Below are 18506 nucleotides of genomic sequence, written 5' to 3'. Positions count from 1 at the left end.
GTCTTTCACAAAACCGCATTGTTCTTTGCCTGTTTCAGCTTGTATCTTACTTCTTGTCATCAAAATTCTTACAAGTATCTTGGTGATATGACTCATTAAACTTATAGTCCTATGTAATTCACATTCTATTGCTCCAGGTTTCTTAGGAAGAGTGATAAATACTGATTTTTTTCATCTCTTCTGGTATTGAATTCCAGTCTCATAATCATGATGATTGTTAGGATTATTGAATACTGAGGTGGCTCAGATTTCTGAGCAGTCCATGAACCTACAAGTATTTTTTATTCCTTTTCTTCTCACTATTTATTTAATTATATAACTTACAGATTCTTATACCTTTGCACTGTACTGCTGCCAGAAAACAATAAATTTCATGTCTTATGTCAATGACAACGTATCTGATTCTGATTCTAAGAACCTTATTAAATACTAGCAAAGGTTCGGCTCCTATTACACATGCTTTACGCATTTGATATCTACTACATATTCCTGATATCTGCAGTGTCATGCCATGAATCATTCTATCCTCAAGCAAATTCTCCCTCTTGGAGTTTGCAATTTCTCTCTCCTTTGAGGCTTCTCCTCCATCCACGGCACTGGGATTAATGTAATTATTCAATTTTAAAGCAAATTCACTTTAACAGAGATCAGACAAACCCTGTAAAATTTTCTCTTCCTCATCCAATAGGAGTCAAAACATTACGTTCTAATACCTACTTTTGAGTAAAAGGAAATAAAACTTGCAACTCAGTGCAGTATGAAACACTGTAAATGCTCCAAAGCAACAAAATATTGGCAAAAGAAAAGTTTATTCAACCCCTACTTTGGAAATTTTAATGCTTTTGTACTCAGGAAGATTGAGTACAGCCTAATTGTTATGCCAAATGACAAACAAAAATTCCAAGTGCTGTCAGTATGCATTCCGGTCCCTGCACAATTTTTATTGCCTTGGCTCAGCAGTGCTGCTTGAACTTGAGGCAAAAAAAAAGCAATTTTAAGGATGCATTAAAAACAAAGAGAAACATGCAAAAATAAATAAAAAGGAATAGGTTGCACATGGGAGATTTTATAAACTATTATTAATAGACATTATTTAAAGCATGAAGCATGTAAATTAAGCTGGTTATTTTCAAAGGAAGTCCCCTGAAATAATGTTCCATTCTTTGTAATCCCAGATGGTAGTACCAGTCCCTGCAGGCAGTTATCTGTGGTAGTATTCTATGCCTCTGCATCCTGTCTGAGATATGCAGATAGGAAAGGGAGCTCTGTTCCTCAGTAACACAGACAGAGGGTGAGTCCCTCAAACAAGTGGTACTCTGTGAGTAATGTGTCTGTGGGTGAATCATTCTGGGACAGAAACCAAATCTTAGTCAGTAACCTTGATAAAAGAACTCAGAAACATTAAGAACAATATAACCCAAGGCCAGTGGATAGCTTTGTTTCACATTACACTTGGTCACGTTATTTTGAACACTTAATACTTTTAAGTGATACAATACAGAATGAGACACAACTGAGATCAAATTCCAGCAATGAATAAACTCTCCACAATTTAGAACAAAACTAACAAGTATTATGATTCTGTGAAACGTTTCTATGATTATTGTCACTTAAAGAGTGTATAACATCCAGATGCACTGTTTAATCATTCATTTTTACATGTCCAGGCACATGGAAATTTCTTGGCATTGCAATAAGTTTTTTTGTGAAAAAATATATTACTTTAATTTAATCAAAAAGAAAATCACTACACAGATTGTGCAGTTCATAAAATTTGTCAGGTTCTTTAATGCATTTGACATGGAGGTCTTTGGGCATGCATAAGAGGGCAAATATATTGAATGTATGTCCTAAAGAACAGCACCTTATATTCCACCAGAGTAATCTATAACTTGACGGCATGAATTAAGTTCTCCAATTTCAGATAACCTGCTCTTCACTTTCTTTATTGATCCAGGTGCTCTCATAATCTCCCTTTTTTCCAAAACCACCACCAGCCCCCTCTTACCTAGTTTCTTTCTCTTTCACCATTTATTCTATTTGCCCTTCACCCGTACCCTCCACCCACTGAATCCTCTATCCCAGTTCCCCCATTGTTCACATCTGTCCAGCATTCCTCCCTTATTTGGTTCCACTCTTCACCCTCCTTTCATATCATATTCCATAATCTGCAGCCTTTTCTTGTCTTCACTTATCACCTACAAACTTTGTCTCTATCTTCAACATCTGCCCACCCCTCCTCACCAGACACCATCTGCCATTCATCCCTCTTCACATGGATCCACACATTGCTAGCCATCTCTTACCACCTCTAGAAACACAGAAACATAGAAAACCTACAGCACAATTCAGGCCCTTTGGCCCACAAAGCTGTGCCAAACTTGTCCTTACCTTAGAGGGTTACCCAAATCCCTCTATTTTTCTAAGCTCCATGTACCTATCCAGAAGTCCCTTAAAAAACCCAATTGTATCTGCCTCCACCACCGTCACTGGCAGCCCATTCCACACACTCACCACTCTCTGCATAAAAAACTTACCCCTGACATCCCCTCTGTACCTACTTGCAAGCACCTTAAAACTGTGCCCTATCGTGCTAGCCATTTCAGCCCAGGGAAAAAGCCTCTGACTATCCACACGATCAATGCCTCTCATCATCTTATACACCTCTATCAGGTCACCCCTCATCCTCTGTCACTCCAAGGAGAAAAGGCATGCCAGCCAATCCAGGCAACCTCCTTGTAAATCTCCTCTGCACCCTTTCTATGGTTTCCACATCCTTCCTGCAGTGAGGCGACCAGAACTGAGCACAGTACTCTAAGTGGGGTCTGACCAGGGTCCTATATAGCTGCAACATTACCTCTCGGCTCCTAAACTCAATGCCATGATTAATGAAGGCCAATGCACCGTATGCCTTCTTAACCACAGTGACAACCTGTGCAGCAGCTTTGAGTGTCCTCTGGACTCGGACCTCAAGAACCCTCCGATTTTCCATACTGCCAAGAGTCTTACCATTAATACTATATTTTGCCATCATATTTGACCTACCAAAATGAACCACCACACACTTATCTGGGTTGAACTCATCTGCCACTTCTCACCCCAGTTTTGCATCCTATCAATGTCCTGCTGTATCCTTTGACAGCCTTCCACACTATCCACAACACCCCCAACATTTGTGTCATCAGCAAATTTACTAACCCATTCCTCCTCTTCCTCATCCAGGTCATTTATAAAAATCACGAAGAGTAGAGGTCCCAGAATAGATCCCTGAGGCACACCACTGGTCACTGACCTTCATGCAGAATATAACCCATCTACAATCACTCTTTACCTTCTGTGGGCAAGCCAATTCTGGATCCACAAAGCAATGTCACCTTGGATTCCATGTCTCCTTACTTTCTCAATCAGCCTTGCATGGGGTACCCTATCAAATGCCTTGCTAAAATCCATATCCACTATATCTACTGCTCTTCCTTCATCAACGTGTTTAATCCTATCCTCAGAAAACTCAATCAGGCTCGTAAGGCATGACCTGCCTTTGAGAAAGCCATGATGACTATTCCTAATCATATTATGCCTCTCCAAATGTTCATAAATCCTGCCTCTCAGGATCTTCTCCATCAACTTACCAACCACTGAAGTAAGACTCACTGGTCTATAATTTCTTGGGCTATCTCTACTTTCATTCTTGAATAAGGGAACAACACCTGCAACACTCCAATCCTCTGGAACCTCTCCTATCCCCATTGATGATGCAAAGATCATAAGACCATAAGACAAAGGAGCAGAAGTCAGCCAATCGGCCCATCGAGTCTGCTCCACCATTTTATCATGAGCTGATCCATTCTCCCATTTAGTCCCACTCCCCTGCCTTCTCACCATAACCTTTGATACCCTGGCTACTCAAATACCTATCAATCTCTGCCTTAAATACACCCAATGACTTGGCCTCCACTGCCACCTGTGGCAACAAATTCCATAGATTCACCACCCTCTGGCTAAAAAAATTTCTTCGCATTTCTGTTCTGAATGGGCGTCCTTCAATCCTTAAGTCATGCCCTCTCGTACTAGACTCCCCCATCATGGGAAACAACTTTGCCGCATCCACTCTGTCCATGCCTTTCAACATTCGAAATGTTTCTATGTGGTCTCCCCTCATTCTTCTAAACTCCAAGGAATACAGTCCAAGAGTGGACAAACGTTCCTCATATGTTAACCCTCTCATTCCCGGAATCATTCTACTGAATCTTCTCTGTACCCTCTCCAACGTCAGCACATCCTTTCTTAAATAAGGAGACCAAAACTGCACACAGTACTCCAAGTGAGGTCTCACCAGTGCCTTATAGAGCCTCAACATCACATCCCTGCTCCTATACTCCATTCCTCTAGAAATGGATGCCAACATTGCATTCGCCTTCTTCACCACTGACTCAACCTGGAGGTTAACCTTAAGGGTATCCTGCACGAGGACTCTCAAGTCTCATTGCATCTCAGAACTTTGAATTCTCTCCCAATTTAAATAATAGTCTGCCCGTTTATTTCTTCTGCCAAAGTGCATAACCATACACTTTCCAACATTATATTTCATTTGACACTTCTTTGACCATTCTTCCAATCTATCCAAGTCTCTCTGCAGACTCTCTGTTTCCTCAGCACTACCGGCCCCTCCACCTATCTTCGTATCGTCAGCAAACTTAGCTACAAAGCCATCTATTCCATAATCCAAATTGTTGATGTACGATGTAAAAAGAAGCGGCCCCAACACAGACCCCTGTGGAACACCACTGGTAAACGGCAGCCAACCAGAATGGGATCCCTTTATTCCCACTTTCTGTTTCCTGCCAATCAGCCAATGCTCTATCCACGTATGTAAATTTCTCGTAATTCCATGGGCTCTTATCTTGTTAAGTAGCCTCATGTGTGGCACCTTGTCAAAGGCCTTCTGAAAATCCAAGTATACAACATCCACTGTATCTCCCTTGTCTAGCCTACTTGTAATTTCCTCAAAAAATTGTAATAGGTTTGTCAGGCAGGATTTTCCTTTAAGGAATCCATGTTGAGTTCTCCCTATCTTGTCATGTGCCTCCAGGTACTCTGTAACCTCATCCTTGACAATCGACTCCAACAACTTCCCAACCACCAATGTCAAGCTAACAGGTCTATAATTTCCTTTTTGCTTCCTTGCCCCCTTCTTAAATAGCGGAGTGACATTTGCAATCTTCCAGTCCTGCGGAACCATGCCAGAATCTATCGACTTTTCAAAGATCATCGATGATGCCTCCGCAATCTCCATAGCTACTTCCTTCAGAACACGAGGGTGCATTCCATCTAGTCCGGGAGATTTATCTACCTTTAGACTATTCAGCTTCCTGAGTACTTTCTCTGTTGTAATTGTGACTGCGCACACTTCTCTTCCCTGCCACCCTTGAGTGTCCGGTATACTGCTGATGTCTTCCTCAGTTAAGACTGATGCAAAATACTTGTTCAGTTCCTCCGCCATCTCCTTATCTCCCATTACAATTTCTCCAGCATCATTTTCTATCAGACCTATATCTACTCTCACCTGTCTTTTACTCTTTATATACTTGAAAAAGCTTTCAGTATCCTCTTTGATATTATTTGCTAGCTTCCTTTAATAGTTGATCTTTTCCTTCTTAATGACCTTCTTAGTTTCCTTTTGTAAGCTTTTAAACTTCCCAATCCTCTGTCTTCCCACTAAGTTTTGCTTCCTTGTATGCCCTCTCCTTTGCTTTAACGTTGGCTTTGACTTCTCTTGTCAGCCACGGTTGCATTCTTTTTCCATTCGAAAATTTCTTCTTTATCATGAGCTGATCCATTCTCCCATTTCGTCCCAGAGGCTCAGCAGAGGCTCGCCAGAGGCTCAGCAATTTCCTCCCTCGCCTCCCACAGTAGCCTGGGGTACATCTCGTTCGGTCCCGATGACCTCCCCAACTTGATGCTTTCCAAAAGCTCCAGCACATCCCCTTTCTTCGTATCTATATGTTCAAGCTATTCAGTCTGCTTTAAGTCATTCATACATCCTTTTCTGCAGTGAATACTGAAGCAAAGTACTCATTAAGTACCTTTGCTATCTCCTCTGGTTCCATACATACTTTCCCACTGTCACACTTAATAGGTCCTATTCTTTCACGTCTTATCCTCTTGCTCTTCACATACTTGTAGAATGCCTTGGGGTTTTCCTTAATCCTGTCCGCCAAGATCTTCTCATGGCCCCTTCTGGCTCTCCTAATTTCATTCTTAAGTTCCTTCCAGCTAGCCTTATAACCTTCTAGATCGCTATCATTTCCTAGTTTTTTGAACCATTTCTAAGCTTTTCTTTTCTTCTTGGCTAGATTTACAACAGCCTTTGTACACTACGGTTCCTGTACCATACCATCCTTACCCTGTCTCATTGCAATTTACCTATGCAGAACTCCACGCAAATATCCCTTGAACGTTTGCCACATTTCTTCCATACATTTCCCTGAGAACACCTGTTCCCAATTTATGCTTCCCAGTTCCTGCCTGATAGCCTCATATTTCCCTTTACTCCAATTAAACACTTCCCTAACTTGTCTGTTCCTCTCCCTCTCCAATGCTATGGTAAAGGAAATAGAATTGTGATCACTGTCTCCAAAATACTCTCCCACTGAGAGATCTGACACCAGACCAGGTTCATTTCCAAATACTAGATCAAGTACAACCTCTCCTCTTGTAGGCTTATCTATATATTGTGTCAAGAAACCTTCCTGAACACAGCTAACAAACTCCACCCCATCTAAACCCTTGCTCTAGGGAAATACCAATCAATATTTGGGAAATTAAGATCTCCCACCACAACAACCCTGTTATTATTACACCTTTCCAGAATCTGTCTCCCTATCTGCTCCGCGATGTCTCTGTTACTATTGGGAAGTCTATAAAAAACACCCAGTAGAGTTATTGACCCCTTCCTGTCCCTGAGCCATCTAAGTCTCTGTAATGGTGACAACATCATAGCTCCAAGTACTGATCCTGTCATAAGGGGGTGTTGGGAGCATACCTAAATGCAAGACACAGACACTGAAATAGTAGGAACAGGCCAAGGTTTATCAATAAAGCAAGGGGAGTCAGGAAGAAAAGACGCTGGACATGGACACAGGCCCTGGACGAGACAAGGACACCGGGCCTGGGCTAGGACTAAGACTAGGAAAGCGGGACCAGGACAAGGAACTTGGAACTAGGAGCCTGGGCTAGGACTCTGGGCCAGAGACTGGACAGGGTTCCAGAACCTGGGTCTTGACTCAGGCTTGGATCCCAGATTCAGGTGAGGACAAGATGTGGCTAGGCTACAGGACTGGACGTGCACAGGAAGAGGCACATGGACAGGACGAGAACACAAATCCTTGACTTGGACAGGACAAGGTTCTTGGACTAGGCTTGGACTAGATGAGGTACTTGGACGTGGCTTGGACTAGACGAGGTACTTGGACTAGACGAGGGATTCCTGGACTGGACGAGAGAACTCCAGAACAGGATGAGGGAACTCCAGCACCGGACTGGGCCAGGTACTCCAGCACAGGACGTGGCTCTTGGACTAGGTTTGGCTTGGTTCCTGGACCTGGCTTGATTAGGCTCTTGGGTACGGAGCAGGGGCCCTCCTAGGGCGCAGGGCCAGGACCCTTTCTTGGATGCAGGGCCAGGATGACTGCCGAGGAAACTGTCAGGGAATCAGATGGGGAGGGGAAGGAAACAGTCCAGCAGGGAATCCTTGGTTTGCAGAGGTATTTATGTGCCAGCCCAAAACAAGAATCAGGTGCCTCAATTAAGACACCCAATGGAACAAGGGAAAACAGGAAAACCCAGAATAAGTTCGATGAACCGGACCATGAACTGGAATGTGGATTTCACGGACCGGACCATGATAGATCCACGCTTTAAGCTCATCCACTTTGTTCATGATACTCCTTGCATTAAAATAGACACATCTCAAACCATCAGTCTGAGAGCGTCCCTTCTCTATCACCTGCTTATCCTCCCTCTCGTACTGTCTCCATGCTTTCTGGATTTGTGAGCCAACCACCTCCTCTTCCGTCTCTTCAGTTTGGTTCCCACCCCCCAGCAATTCTAGTTTAAACTCTCCCCAATAGCCTTAGCAAACCTCTCTGTCAGGATATTTTTTGTACAGGTCACACCTGCCCCAAAAGAGGTCCCAATGATCCAGAAATCTGAATCCCTGCCCCCTGCTCCAATCTCTCTGCCACATATTTATCTTCCACCTCATTCTATTCCTATACTCACTGTCACGTGGCACAGGCAGTAATCCCGAGATTACTACCTTTGAGGTCCTGCTTCTCAACTTCCTTCCTAACTCCCAGTAGTCTGTTTTCAAGACCTCCTCCCTTTTCCTACCTACGTCATTGGTACCAATATGTACTACGACCTCTGGCTGTTCTCCTTCCCACTTCAGGATATCGTGGACGCGATTAGACACATCCCGGACCCTGGCACCTGAGAGGCAAATTGCCATTCATGTTTCTTTCCTGTTCCCACAGAATTACTTGTCTGACCCCCTAACTATAGAGTCCCCTATCACTGCTGCCATCCTCTTCCTTTCCCTATCCTTCTGAGCCACAGGGCCAGACTCTGTGCCAGACATGCAGCCACTGTTGCTTCCGCCAGGTAGGCTGCCCCACTAACAATACTCAAACAGGAGTACTTATTGTTAAGGGGAACAGCCACAAGGGTACTCTCTAGCATCTGACTCCAGCCCTTCCCTCTCTTGACTGTTACCCACTTATCTGTCTCCCAAGTCCCCGGTGTGACTACCTGCCTATATCTCCTCAATATCACCGCCTCACTCTCCCTGACTAGACGAAGGTCATCAAGCTGCATCTCCAGTTCCCTAACGCGGTCCCTAAGGAGCTGCAGCTCGATATACCTGGCACAGATGTGGCCATCTGGGAGGCTGGGAGTCTCCAGAACTTCCAACATCTAAGATGGAGCACAGAACACCGGCCTCAAACATACTTCCTGTCTGGATTCTACACAGGCAACCTCACCTCTTTATACTGACTATCTCCCTGCTACTCTTTCAGTCCAGACGGCGGGTTTTGTCTCAAAATGCCAATTATCCATTCCCGTCCACAGTTGCCATCTCACCTGTTGAATTCTTCCAACAGTTTATTGTTTGCTATTAATTCTACTTAACTCCTTTTACTCTGTCTGCTGCTGTAATGTCCTTGAACATTACAGTTTCTCTCATATCAAAACTCATTCTCCCCAAACTTATTTTCTGTTCCATGTTAGCTTAAATATAGTGCAACAAAACATATTTTGGAGAAAAATTGCAATCCCTCACAATTCCAAATCAATTTTCACATCTTTGCATTCGCTCAGTCCATGTTAATCTTATGTTCACACTCTGTTGTGTACCTTGAGTCTCATCTTTCTCACCATGTTCTCAATTATCTTTGAATCAATAAATATTAACTGTGTGTAGCTTGTGTGGACAATTTCAGACAACTAAAAAATGTCACTGCAAAACATCACTATGGTGCACTAACAATGGACATCACAGTGTCTGCTATTCTGTGAGGGGTAGGGGGTTCAAACTGAATCAAGAACCCAGGTTACAAAAAAATAGTACTGGTCTACCAGTAATCATTCTCTGAGAATTGTTAGATGTCAGGCCTTGTGAATTACTGACAAATTTAAAAAAATCATGGATTTTCCTTATAATATACATTGACATGCACAAAAATTCTAATGTATTAACAAGTGGAGCACTGTCTTTGATTTATGCATTGGAGTTATAGTATGCAGCTTTGAAAGCTGCTTCTGTTCTATATATAATAGTCTGAATGAACTTGTAAAGTCTGCCAGGCAATGAATATTCTGTACCCTTTCGAGTTAATATCATCTTTCTACTGGGAAAGTTTGAAGGTGTTTTCCTGTATTCAAGGCATCAGTCACTTGCTTTATACAGAAATGATCTGCTGTCTGGACTACCTGGCAAATTTCCCTGGTGGTGCCTGGGAAAGATCTGATTACAGAGAAACATATTGCAGTGGTGACCTAGAAATTATGGGAAAAGCTATCCAAGTCTTTGAAGTTGTCAGATGCTGAAGATGACAGAAAGTACATGAGGACAGCTCTTTTTAGACATAAAAGATTTCAATGCAAATACATGTTACTAAGCAGTGTCAAAGCAAATAAATATATTGAAGATATCTGTAACTGATTTTTTTGGGTGCAGCAAAAATGGAAAAGATACTCAAAGTATATATTGCCTGTATTGTTGGCTCAGTGAAAGAACATATAATGTTATTTGGTTAATAACAGATATATAAACATGTACGAAGCAATTTAAAAGCTTAAGTTCTTCCAGAGCTGTGGACCACACATAAGTTCACGTCTGCATATGTGCTTCAATTTCATCAAGATTATGAAGAACATCAATCCATTCTCGAACCTTCATTCAGAACCTATAATCTCTCCATTATGGCAACAAAGTGTTTACTAAATGCATCTGTTTTTGCTGTCATCCCTCTTAGCCTATAGCATATGATTACAGCAACATTGATCTTGAAAGGGATAAATAACTGAACATCTAATAACATTTGGAAAGTATGGTTCCATTATACTTCCCAGATTTTCCATGATTTTAATTCTGCTATATAACACTTTCAGCTTTCATTCTTTTCTTAATATTGCACCATCATTAAAAAGAACAATTTCCTTAAAATTAATGAAAAATATAGCTGATGAAATAATCCAATAAAATAATGTTCCTAAAAATAATATTAAAATCTTTCACTAATTAGCTCGCAACTGCTACTTTTAAGAGTACCTAAACCTCCAGCATGGGCATCGATCAAAGACACTGCCACAGCAGTTCCCTTGGGTAATCCCAGTTCTTGAGCAGCAACTGATGTCAGGCCATTTCCGACTCGGCTTCCAGGAGACAACACATGATTCCCTGGATCAGACAGAAAAAGAAATTTGTGGGTAGCAGAACAAACATCATACTCATGTAGACCAGAGACAGGTGCATTTAGACAAGTTGTTGAAACTTACTGATGTCAACATTTTTGAAATGCATAAGCTGGATATTCGCACCTGCTTCTCATGCAAAATCTCCCTTAACCTTTGAATTCCTGAGGTGTTTTGCAACAAAATAATGCCTAGATTACTGGAAACATAATTATTAGTTCCACTTTAAATACAGGACTTGCAAACCCTGTATCCAAATAATATAATATTATATTAGTCGAAGAAAAATCATGCAGGCTGTGAAGCAGAGACACTAACCTCCTCAACTCAATTTATAATGTATAGCAGTCACTTGTCATTTTACCCACCGTTATCTTTTATTTTTTCAAAAGGTCACCTGTTGTCTGAAGTATTTATTTCTCATTAGGGCATGGTTTCATATTTTCAGCAGCACCTGGTTCCTTCACAATTGGCGTAGATCATTTGAAATTAGATAATGATAACCCACAAAGTATTCATCCCCTCAATGCATCAAAATCAATCTTCAGGGAGACAGAAGAGATTCTACAAATGCTGGAAATGTTGAGCAACACACACAAAATGTTTTGGCTTGAAATGCCAATTGCTCATTTCCCTCCATAGATGCTGCCTGACCTGCTGAGTAACTCCAACATTTTGTGTGCATTGCTCAAAACTGAGCTTCATTCTGTCTTCACCAAGCATGGGTGTGCACTTTCCATCAGAAATCGTTGGCAGCTACAGACCTCAAACAGTATACTTAAATTTCTTAAATCCACTATCTTGGCCAAATTATAGCTTACCCATCACTAGACAATATAATTTTCATGAACCTATTTCGTTTTATTTTGGCTGCTGTGATATTGCCCACTTATTCTTCAGCAAAATCTAACACAGATGATATTCTTTGTTACAAAACACCTAGCCAAATGCCAGAAAGTATCTAACATTATCTAAAGAAATTACTTCCTTAAAAATTTAGAAACTCCTTGTAATATTAGCAGTGTGCGCGGTGTCATGAATATGGCACTAGATTGGTAACCCAAAGAGACGAGTTCAAATCTCACACAACACACACAAAATGCTGGAGAAACTCAGCAAGACAGCATCTATGAAGGGGAATAAACAGTCAACAGTTCAAGGTAAAACCCTTCATCAGGACTTCAAATCCCACCATGCTACTTTTTTTAAATTCCAATCAATAGGATGTGCGGGCTACCAGTAAATTCAAAATTTATTTTTTGTACATTGTAATGAGCACTTTTTTATTGAAGAAGTGATGCATAACAACAGTTTGATGTGTCCAACATCAATGGTGGGAAAGTTCCTGAAGGAGATTCTGAGGGATAAGATATACCAGCACTTAGAAAGACAAGGACGGATAAAAGATAATCAGCAAGGCTCTATGATTGGGAAATGATATCTCACCAATTTAACTGAGATTTTTTTTAGAGATAAGGTAGAAATTTGGCTAGGGTGGGGCTGTAGACATTGTCTTAACGGACATCTTTAATATCTCTCTAAAACAGCCCAATGGCCCTCAGGCTTCAAAGCAGCCACTATCATTCTGGTGACAAAGAGAACTACGGTAACTGACCTAAATGATTACTGCCCAGTGGTGCTGACTTCAACAATCCTGAAGTGCTTTGAGCGGCTGGTAACAGATCGTATAAGGTCCCACTTTTTAGCTACAATGGACCATTTCCAGCTTGCCTGCTGCTCAAACCAGTCCACTGATGATGCCATAGCCTTGGCCCACCACTCTGTCCTGTCCCACCTGGAAAACAATGCCTCGTACACCAGGATGTTGTTCATTTATTTCAGCATGGCATTTAACACAATCATCCTTCAGAGGCTGGTGGGTAAGTTGTCCTTGTTGGGACTTAACTCCTCTCTCTAACCGGATCTTGGACTTCTTGATTGAAGGACCGCAGTCAATCCAAGTTGGCAGCAACACCTTGAGTTCCATCATGCTGAACACTGGTGCCCCCAGGGTTGAGTGCTTAGTACTCTTGCTATTCATGATACTGATTCATGATTGCACTACTCGATTCAGCTCAAATCACATCATTAAGTTTGCTGATGATACTACAGTGGCTGGTGTCATTGGTAACAATGATGATTCAGCATACAGAGAGGAGGTAGACAGGCTTGTTAAACGGAGTGAAAACAACAACCTTAGTCTCAGTGTGGACAAGACAAAACAGATGATTTTGGACCAGGAAGGCACAGGTGACCACTCTCCATTGCATACCAATGGCTCTGCCATGGACAGAGTGAAGAGCTCAAAATACACAGTCTAAGCTGGACCAACAATACCCTCATTAGTCAAGAAGACATAGCAGCATTTATACTTTCTGAAGAGATTTAGGTGTGCAAGGCTTCCTCCCCCATTCTAACAACTTTCTACAGAAGCACCATTGAGAGTGTTGTGTCTGGCTGCATCACTATATGGTATGGAAGCTGCAAGGCATTGGACCACAAGACCCTCAAAACAGTAAGAACCATCAAGAAGATCATCAGGGTCTCCCTCCCCGCTATTTGTAACATTTACCAGGAGCGTTGTATCCAAAGGGCCCGAAGCATTTTTGAGGATCCCTACCACCCATCCCATAATCTCTTTGAGCCATCCCCATCAGGAAGGAGGTACAGAAGCATCAGGCCGAGGGTTGCTAAACTAGGTAACAGCTTCTTCCCTCAGGCTGCGAGACTAATGAATACCCTGCCTCCAGCAAGGTCTCGTCACTAAGACAGCAAGATGTTTACTGTACTGTTTACTGTTTTCCTGTGCTGTGCTTTACTACATGTATTTTAATTATATTTTATTAACTTAATTATAGTATAATATTTTGCTTTATGTATTATGTGTGATATATGATGTGGGGGTGTACCATTCCAGAGGAATGTTGTTTTATTTGGTGGTGTATATTACAGTCAGATGACAAGAAACTTGGACTTTGTCTACACAGACCATAGCAAGGCCTCTGACAAAGGACATTTCCAATATCTGGAAGGTTAGATCATGTAAGATCCAGAGTAAGCCAGCTAAATGGATACAAAGTTGACTCGGTGGAAGAAGACACTGTTATGTGTTGTAACTCCAAAATACTGAACTAATTCAAAGGAAAACAGTGAGAGATGCGAGTCTAACTTTGTTCTCTACTTTGAGCGAGGTGTACACATATCATGTGGTGATGACATATGCAATTCATGTATTTATTCATATAACCCGTAATTATTTAAACGAACAAGAATGCTTAATCAACCAATATATTAAATACACAACACCCTCTCTGCTTAGCTAAAGACTCAAACTCAATAGAGAACGCATCTCAACTATACACACAGTATGCTATTATATAACTACTTTATACAGATATCCACAGCATAGTAAATATTAAATTGTCAGGCCTAAAGATTTAATCGCTGTGCAGGCTTTCTTACTCTTGTGCGATACTATCTTTCCTTACACAAGAAGTCACTCTGCTTGGCTGTGAAACAACCTCAGGTTTGGGGGCCTCCTCCGTGATGGTTATAGGAATTGACCGAGATTGCAGGAAGTAGTTCTTATAGCTCTGGACACCTTTCTTCTCCTTTTCTCGGTTTTTCATTTTGGATCTATTTTCAGTGCTGGGTTGATGGTGACTTTAAAATCACCACAGATCCCGGCAGACCCATTCTTCTTGGTTACTGGGACCACAGGCATTGCCAGTGGGCTCCATTCAACCTTGGAAAGACTTCCTTCAGCCTCCATGTGATCTACCTTACTGGCTACCTTATCATGGATGGTATAAGGAACAGGACAGGCTTTGCAAAACCTGGATGCAGCATTTTCATTTCACACTATTTTATCCTTGATATGTTTGAGTTTTCCAAAACCATCCTTGAACATTGCTGTGGCACCATCCAGTATCTTTCTTAATTCGCTTTTGTATGGCTTCATTGCTGGTGATGTGTCACGCAAATGGTGGATGGATCTTGAATCAAGTTGTAGTTGTCTCAGTCACTCACACCCCCACAACACAGTTCCTCCTGTTTTTACCACATACAAGCTCAATGTGCTTTGTTGGTTGCTGTACTTCATTGTCATGAATGTCATTTCCACAGGAGTTATCTTTTCTCCAGTATAGGTTCATAGTTGGATATTTGCAGCCATAATTTTTGTATATTTAGTATATTTAGCCATAATTTTTAGCATATTTGAAATGCCACTCAAACTCATTTGCGGAGTGACTGAAACAGCCAAACCAGTATCCAATTCCATTTTAATTAAATTGTCATTCACTTCTGGTATACGCTGTACTGCTTATTTATATTTAGTTTTCACATAGTAAATCTCAAGGCTAACCAGTCCTGTATCACTCTCATTATTAATATCAGGTTTTTCATCAACAGCATGTAGATTAGTGCTCTTTTTGCAAGTGCAACTTGATCTTTATCTTTTTGTCTTCTCTGTGCAGTCCACTTATTTTGTCTGCCCATCATGTTCTTTGAATGTGTCCTACTTTGTTGCATTTTCTGCAAGTTTTGCCTTTAAAACCTGCATTAGTCTTGTGTATGTGAGCCCCTACCACAGCGGTAATGCAATTTGTTCGGCCAATTCTGTTTCTGTTTAAACGTTGCAATTTTATCCCTGACTGCAACTCAATTGTATCTCTGGTTGTTCTTTCCATTGATATAGTTATTTCAACTGTTCTTTTAAATGTAAGCTGTGCTTTAGATAGCAGCCCTTTTTTAATGCTTTCGTGTAAGATTACACAGACTAAATAATCTCTCAGTACATCATTAACTCCATCATTGAACTTAGAATGCTCAGACAATTTCTTCAATTCAGCAGCATACGCTGAAATGGACTCCCTTTCCTTTTGATTCCACTTAAGAAACCTAATGAATTTTGCAATCAACAATGGATTTGGTTCTAAATGTTCCAATATTATGTTGATGATATAAGCAAAACTAGTTTTGAGACTTGCATGAAGATCTGATCACATTTTAGGTCATATTACGCAAAATTAGAGAAAATTCTACAGGGTTCACAAACTTTCTAGCACCACTGTACATATAACACATAATGAATTGTTTAAACAAACAAGAATGCTTAATCAAACTATCTATCTATATATATACACCCGTTTGTATATACAAGATTACTCAAATATTACTGAAATATTAAATACACAACAGAGACCGAGACCTAGGGGAAAGGTACATAGTTCCCTGAAAGTGGCAACAAGACAGGTGGTGAAGAAGGCATTTGATGCACTTGGCTTCATCGGTCAAATTGGTGAGACCGCTTTTAGAGTATTGTAAGGATTTCTAGTTATCCAGCTCTTGGAAGGATGTCGTTAAGTGGGAAAGTGTATAGAAAATGTTCACAAAGATGTTACCAGGACTTAAGGGCTTGAGATTTAAAGAGAATCTGGATAGGCTGGAACATTTATCTTGGAGTGTAGGAGTCTGAGGGGTGACCTTATATATTCTGAATCATGAAATAGGTGCTCACAGTCTTTTTCCCAAAGTAGAGGAGTCTAAAACTAGGATACATAGTATTAAGGTGAGGGGGCAAAATCTTAAAATGGATCTGAGAGCAACCTTTTCATGCACAGAGTGGTGGATATATGAAACCATTTCCAGAGGAAGCTGTAGACCTGGGTAAAATTACAACACCGAAAAGACATTTGGACAGGTACGTGGATAGAAAGGGATAAGAGGATCATGGGCAAATTGTAAGCAAATGGACGAGCTGAGGTAGATATCTTCTTTGACATGGATAAGATGGGCTGAAGGTCCTGTTTCCAGGCTATATAAATCTATGAACTGTTGAGTCCATGTGTAAAGGTTCAATGAATTTGACCCACTGAAATAAAGTAGCTATTGTGACGACAAACCAAGTTATTAGACGATTGATGCTAATGAGAGAGATAAGGGAGAAAATGGAGGAACATTCAAAATGTTAATGAGAGAGGAGAGAGAGATAACGGAAAAGAAACACAATTCAGAATATTGACAGACTGGTTGCTTTGAACCTGAACTGTTTGAAGTTTGATGGACAGGCGATACCCCAGCAGGGGGATGAAAAGAACAGGTTCGCTAAGGCACAACACACACCACGAGATCACGAGATAATGAGACCCCTGGAAAGAGCGGTGTGCCCCCACAAGTGGTGAGAGTTTGGAGGTCCGGTTCGCGGGAACCGACCATAGGCTCACAGGGTGTAAAGGTACGATTGGTGGGAACCTGGTGTGTGTGTCCGTACTTGCTTGGTTGCCGGGTTCACCACAGAAGAACGATCGTATTCGGAATGGAGAGGTCACAGTCAGTGACCACAGAGGGATAGAAGACATAAAAGGGTCCGCCTGAAACCACCTGTGAACATCAAAGGTCTGCCTGAATCAAATTTGCATATCTCTCTCTCTCTCTCTCTCTCCAACGGCAGAACAGCGATTACTGCGAACTGCACTAAGCTGAACTGAACTCTACGTCACTTAAGACTGATCATTTTACTCCTAGACTGCAATAGAGCTTGGTTGATTCCTATTACCCTAGTTCTGTGTACATGTGTGTTTTATCATTGCTAACCTGTTGCATTTATATCCTTACGATTAGAGTACTGTGTTACTTACTTCTTTAATAAAACTTCATTAGTTTCCAGTAAACCAGACTCCAACTAGTGGTCCATTTCTGCTCGCTGGTCAACCCAGTTACGGGGTACGTAACATAAGTGGGGATCTCGTCCGCGATTTTGAACGCCAAATTTGGGACTGGCTAAATTGACTGGGTTAAAATTCCCGAAAGAAAGAAAGGGCAAACAGCAGAAATGGAGATTGAGGAATTTCTAAGGGCGCCAACCTTGGAGGCATTAGAGGATGCCAGGAAATCAGAATTGGCAACTGTGGCCAAACGGTTGAATCTTTTTAAGGGGAAGTCGACAATGAGGAAAGCAGAGATGCACAGAGCTATCATTGAGCATTATGTATCTAAAGGTATGTTTCCCCAAGGGGAGCTGGAGGTGGTATCTATGGGCAAACCTGGCGAAGAAGCAGTACAGTTGCAGATGGAAAAATTGAGACTCGAGCACGAGTTCCGGGTAAAACAGCTGGAACGAGAAGAGAGGGACAGGCAGATAAAACGTGAAGAGAGAATAAAGCAGCTGGAATGAGAAGCGAGAGACAGGCAGTTAGAACGAGAAGAGAGAGAGAAGCAGAGGGAAAGGGAATTTGAGCTGGAGAAGTTAAGGATGACACTAGCGCAGGGGCCCATGCCGAACCAAGGTGGAGGGTTCAGGGCGACCCAGGAGGTTAGGCTGGTTCCCCCATTTGAGGAGGCCGATGTTGATCAGTACTTTCTACATTTTGAAAAAGTCGCTGCAAGTCAGAACTGGCCAAGGGATAAGTAGGCTGTTTGCTTCAGAGCGTACTTAAAGGAAAAGCTCAGCGAGCGTACTCGGCATCGTCCGCAGAAGATGCCCAGAGGTATGATGTGGTGAAAGAGGCGATACTCAGGATTTATGAGTT

The 18506-nt window shown here is 41.7% G+C and overlaps 1 protein-coding gene across 16 annotated transcripts in view; it reads right to left on the bottom strand.

Annotated features, from left to right (window-relative positions):
* The window catches only part of fggy (FGGY carbohydrate kinase domain containing), a 352624-nt gene that overhangs the window by 162156 nt on the left and 171962 nt on the right, over positions 1–18506 (bottom strand). For all 16 annotated transcript variants that reach the window (XR_010019906.1, XR_010019908.1, XR_010019907.1 and 13 more), the window contains exon 7: positions 10832–10960. Coding sequence is in view for 13 of the 16 variants with exons in the window: in XM_063064268.1 (XP_062920338.1) it covers positions 10832–10960 (129 nt within the window). In the remaining 3 variants the exon portion in view is untranslated. The remainder of the gene's footprint in view (positions 1–10831; positions 10961–18506) is intronic.

Source organism: Mobula hypostoma, chromosome 12, assembly GCF_963921235.1.
Source record: "Mobula hypostoma chromosome 12, sMobHyp1.1, whole genome shotgun sequence".
NCBI lineage: Eukaryota > Metazoa > Chordata > Chondrichthyes > Myliobatiformes > Myliobatidae > Mobula > Mobula hypostoma.
The sequence above is the reverse complement of the archived record's forward strand: the minus strand, read 5'-3'. Positions and strand labels throughout refer to the sequence as shown.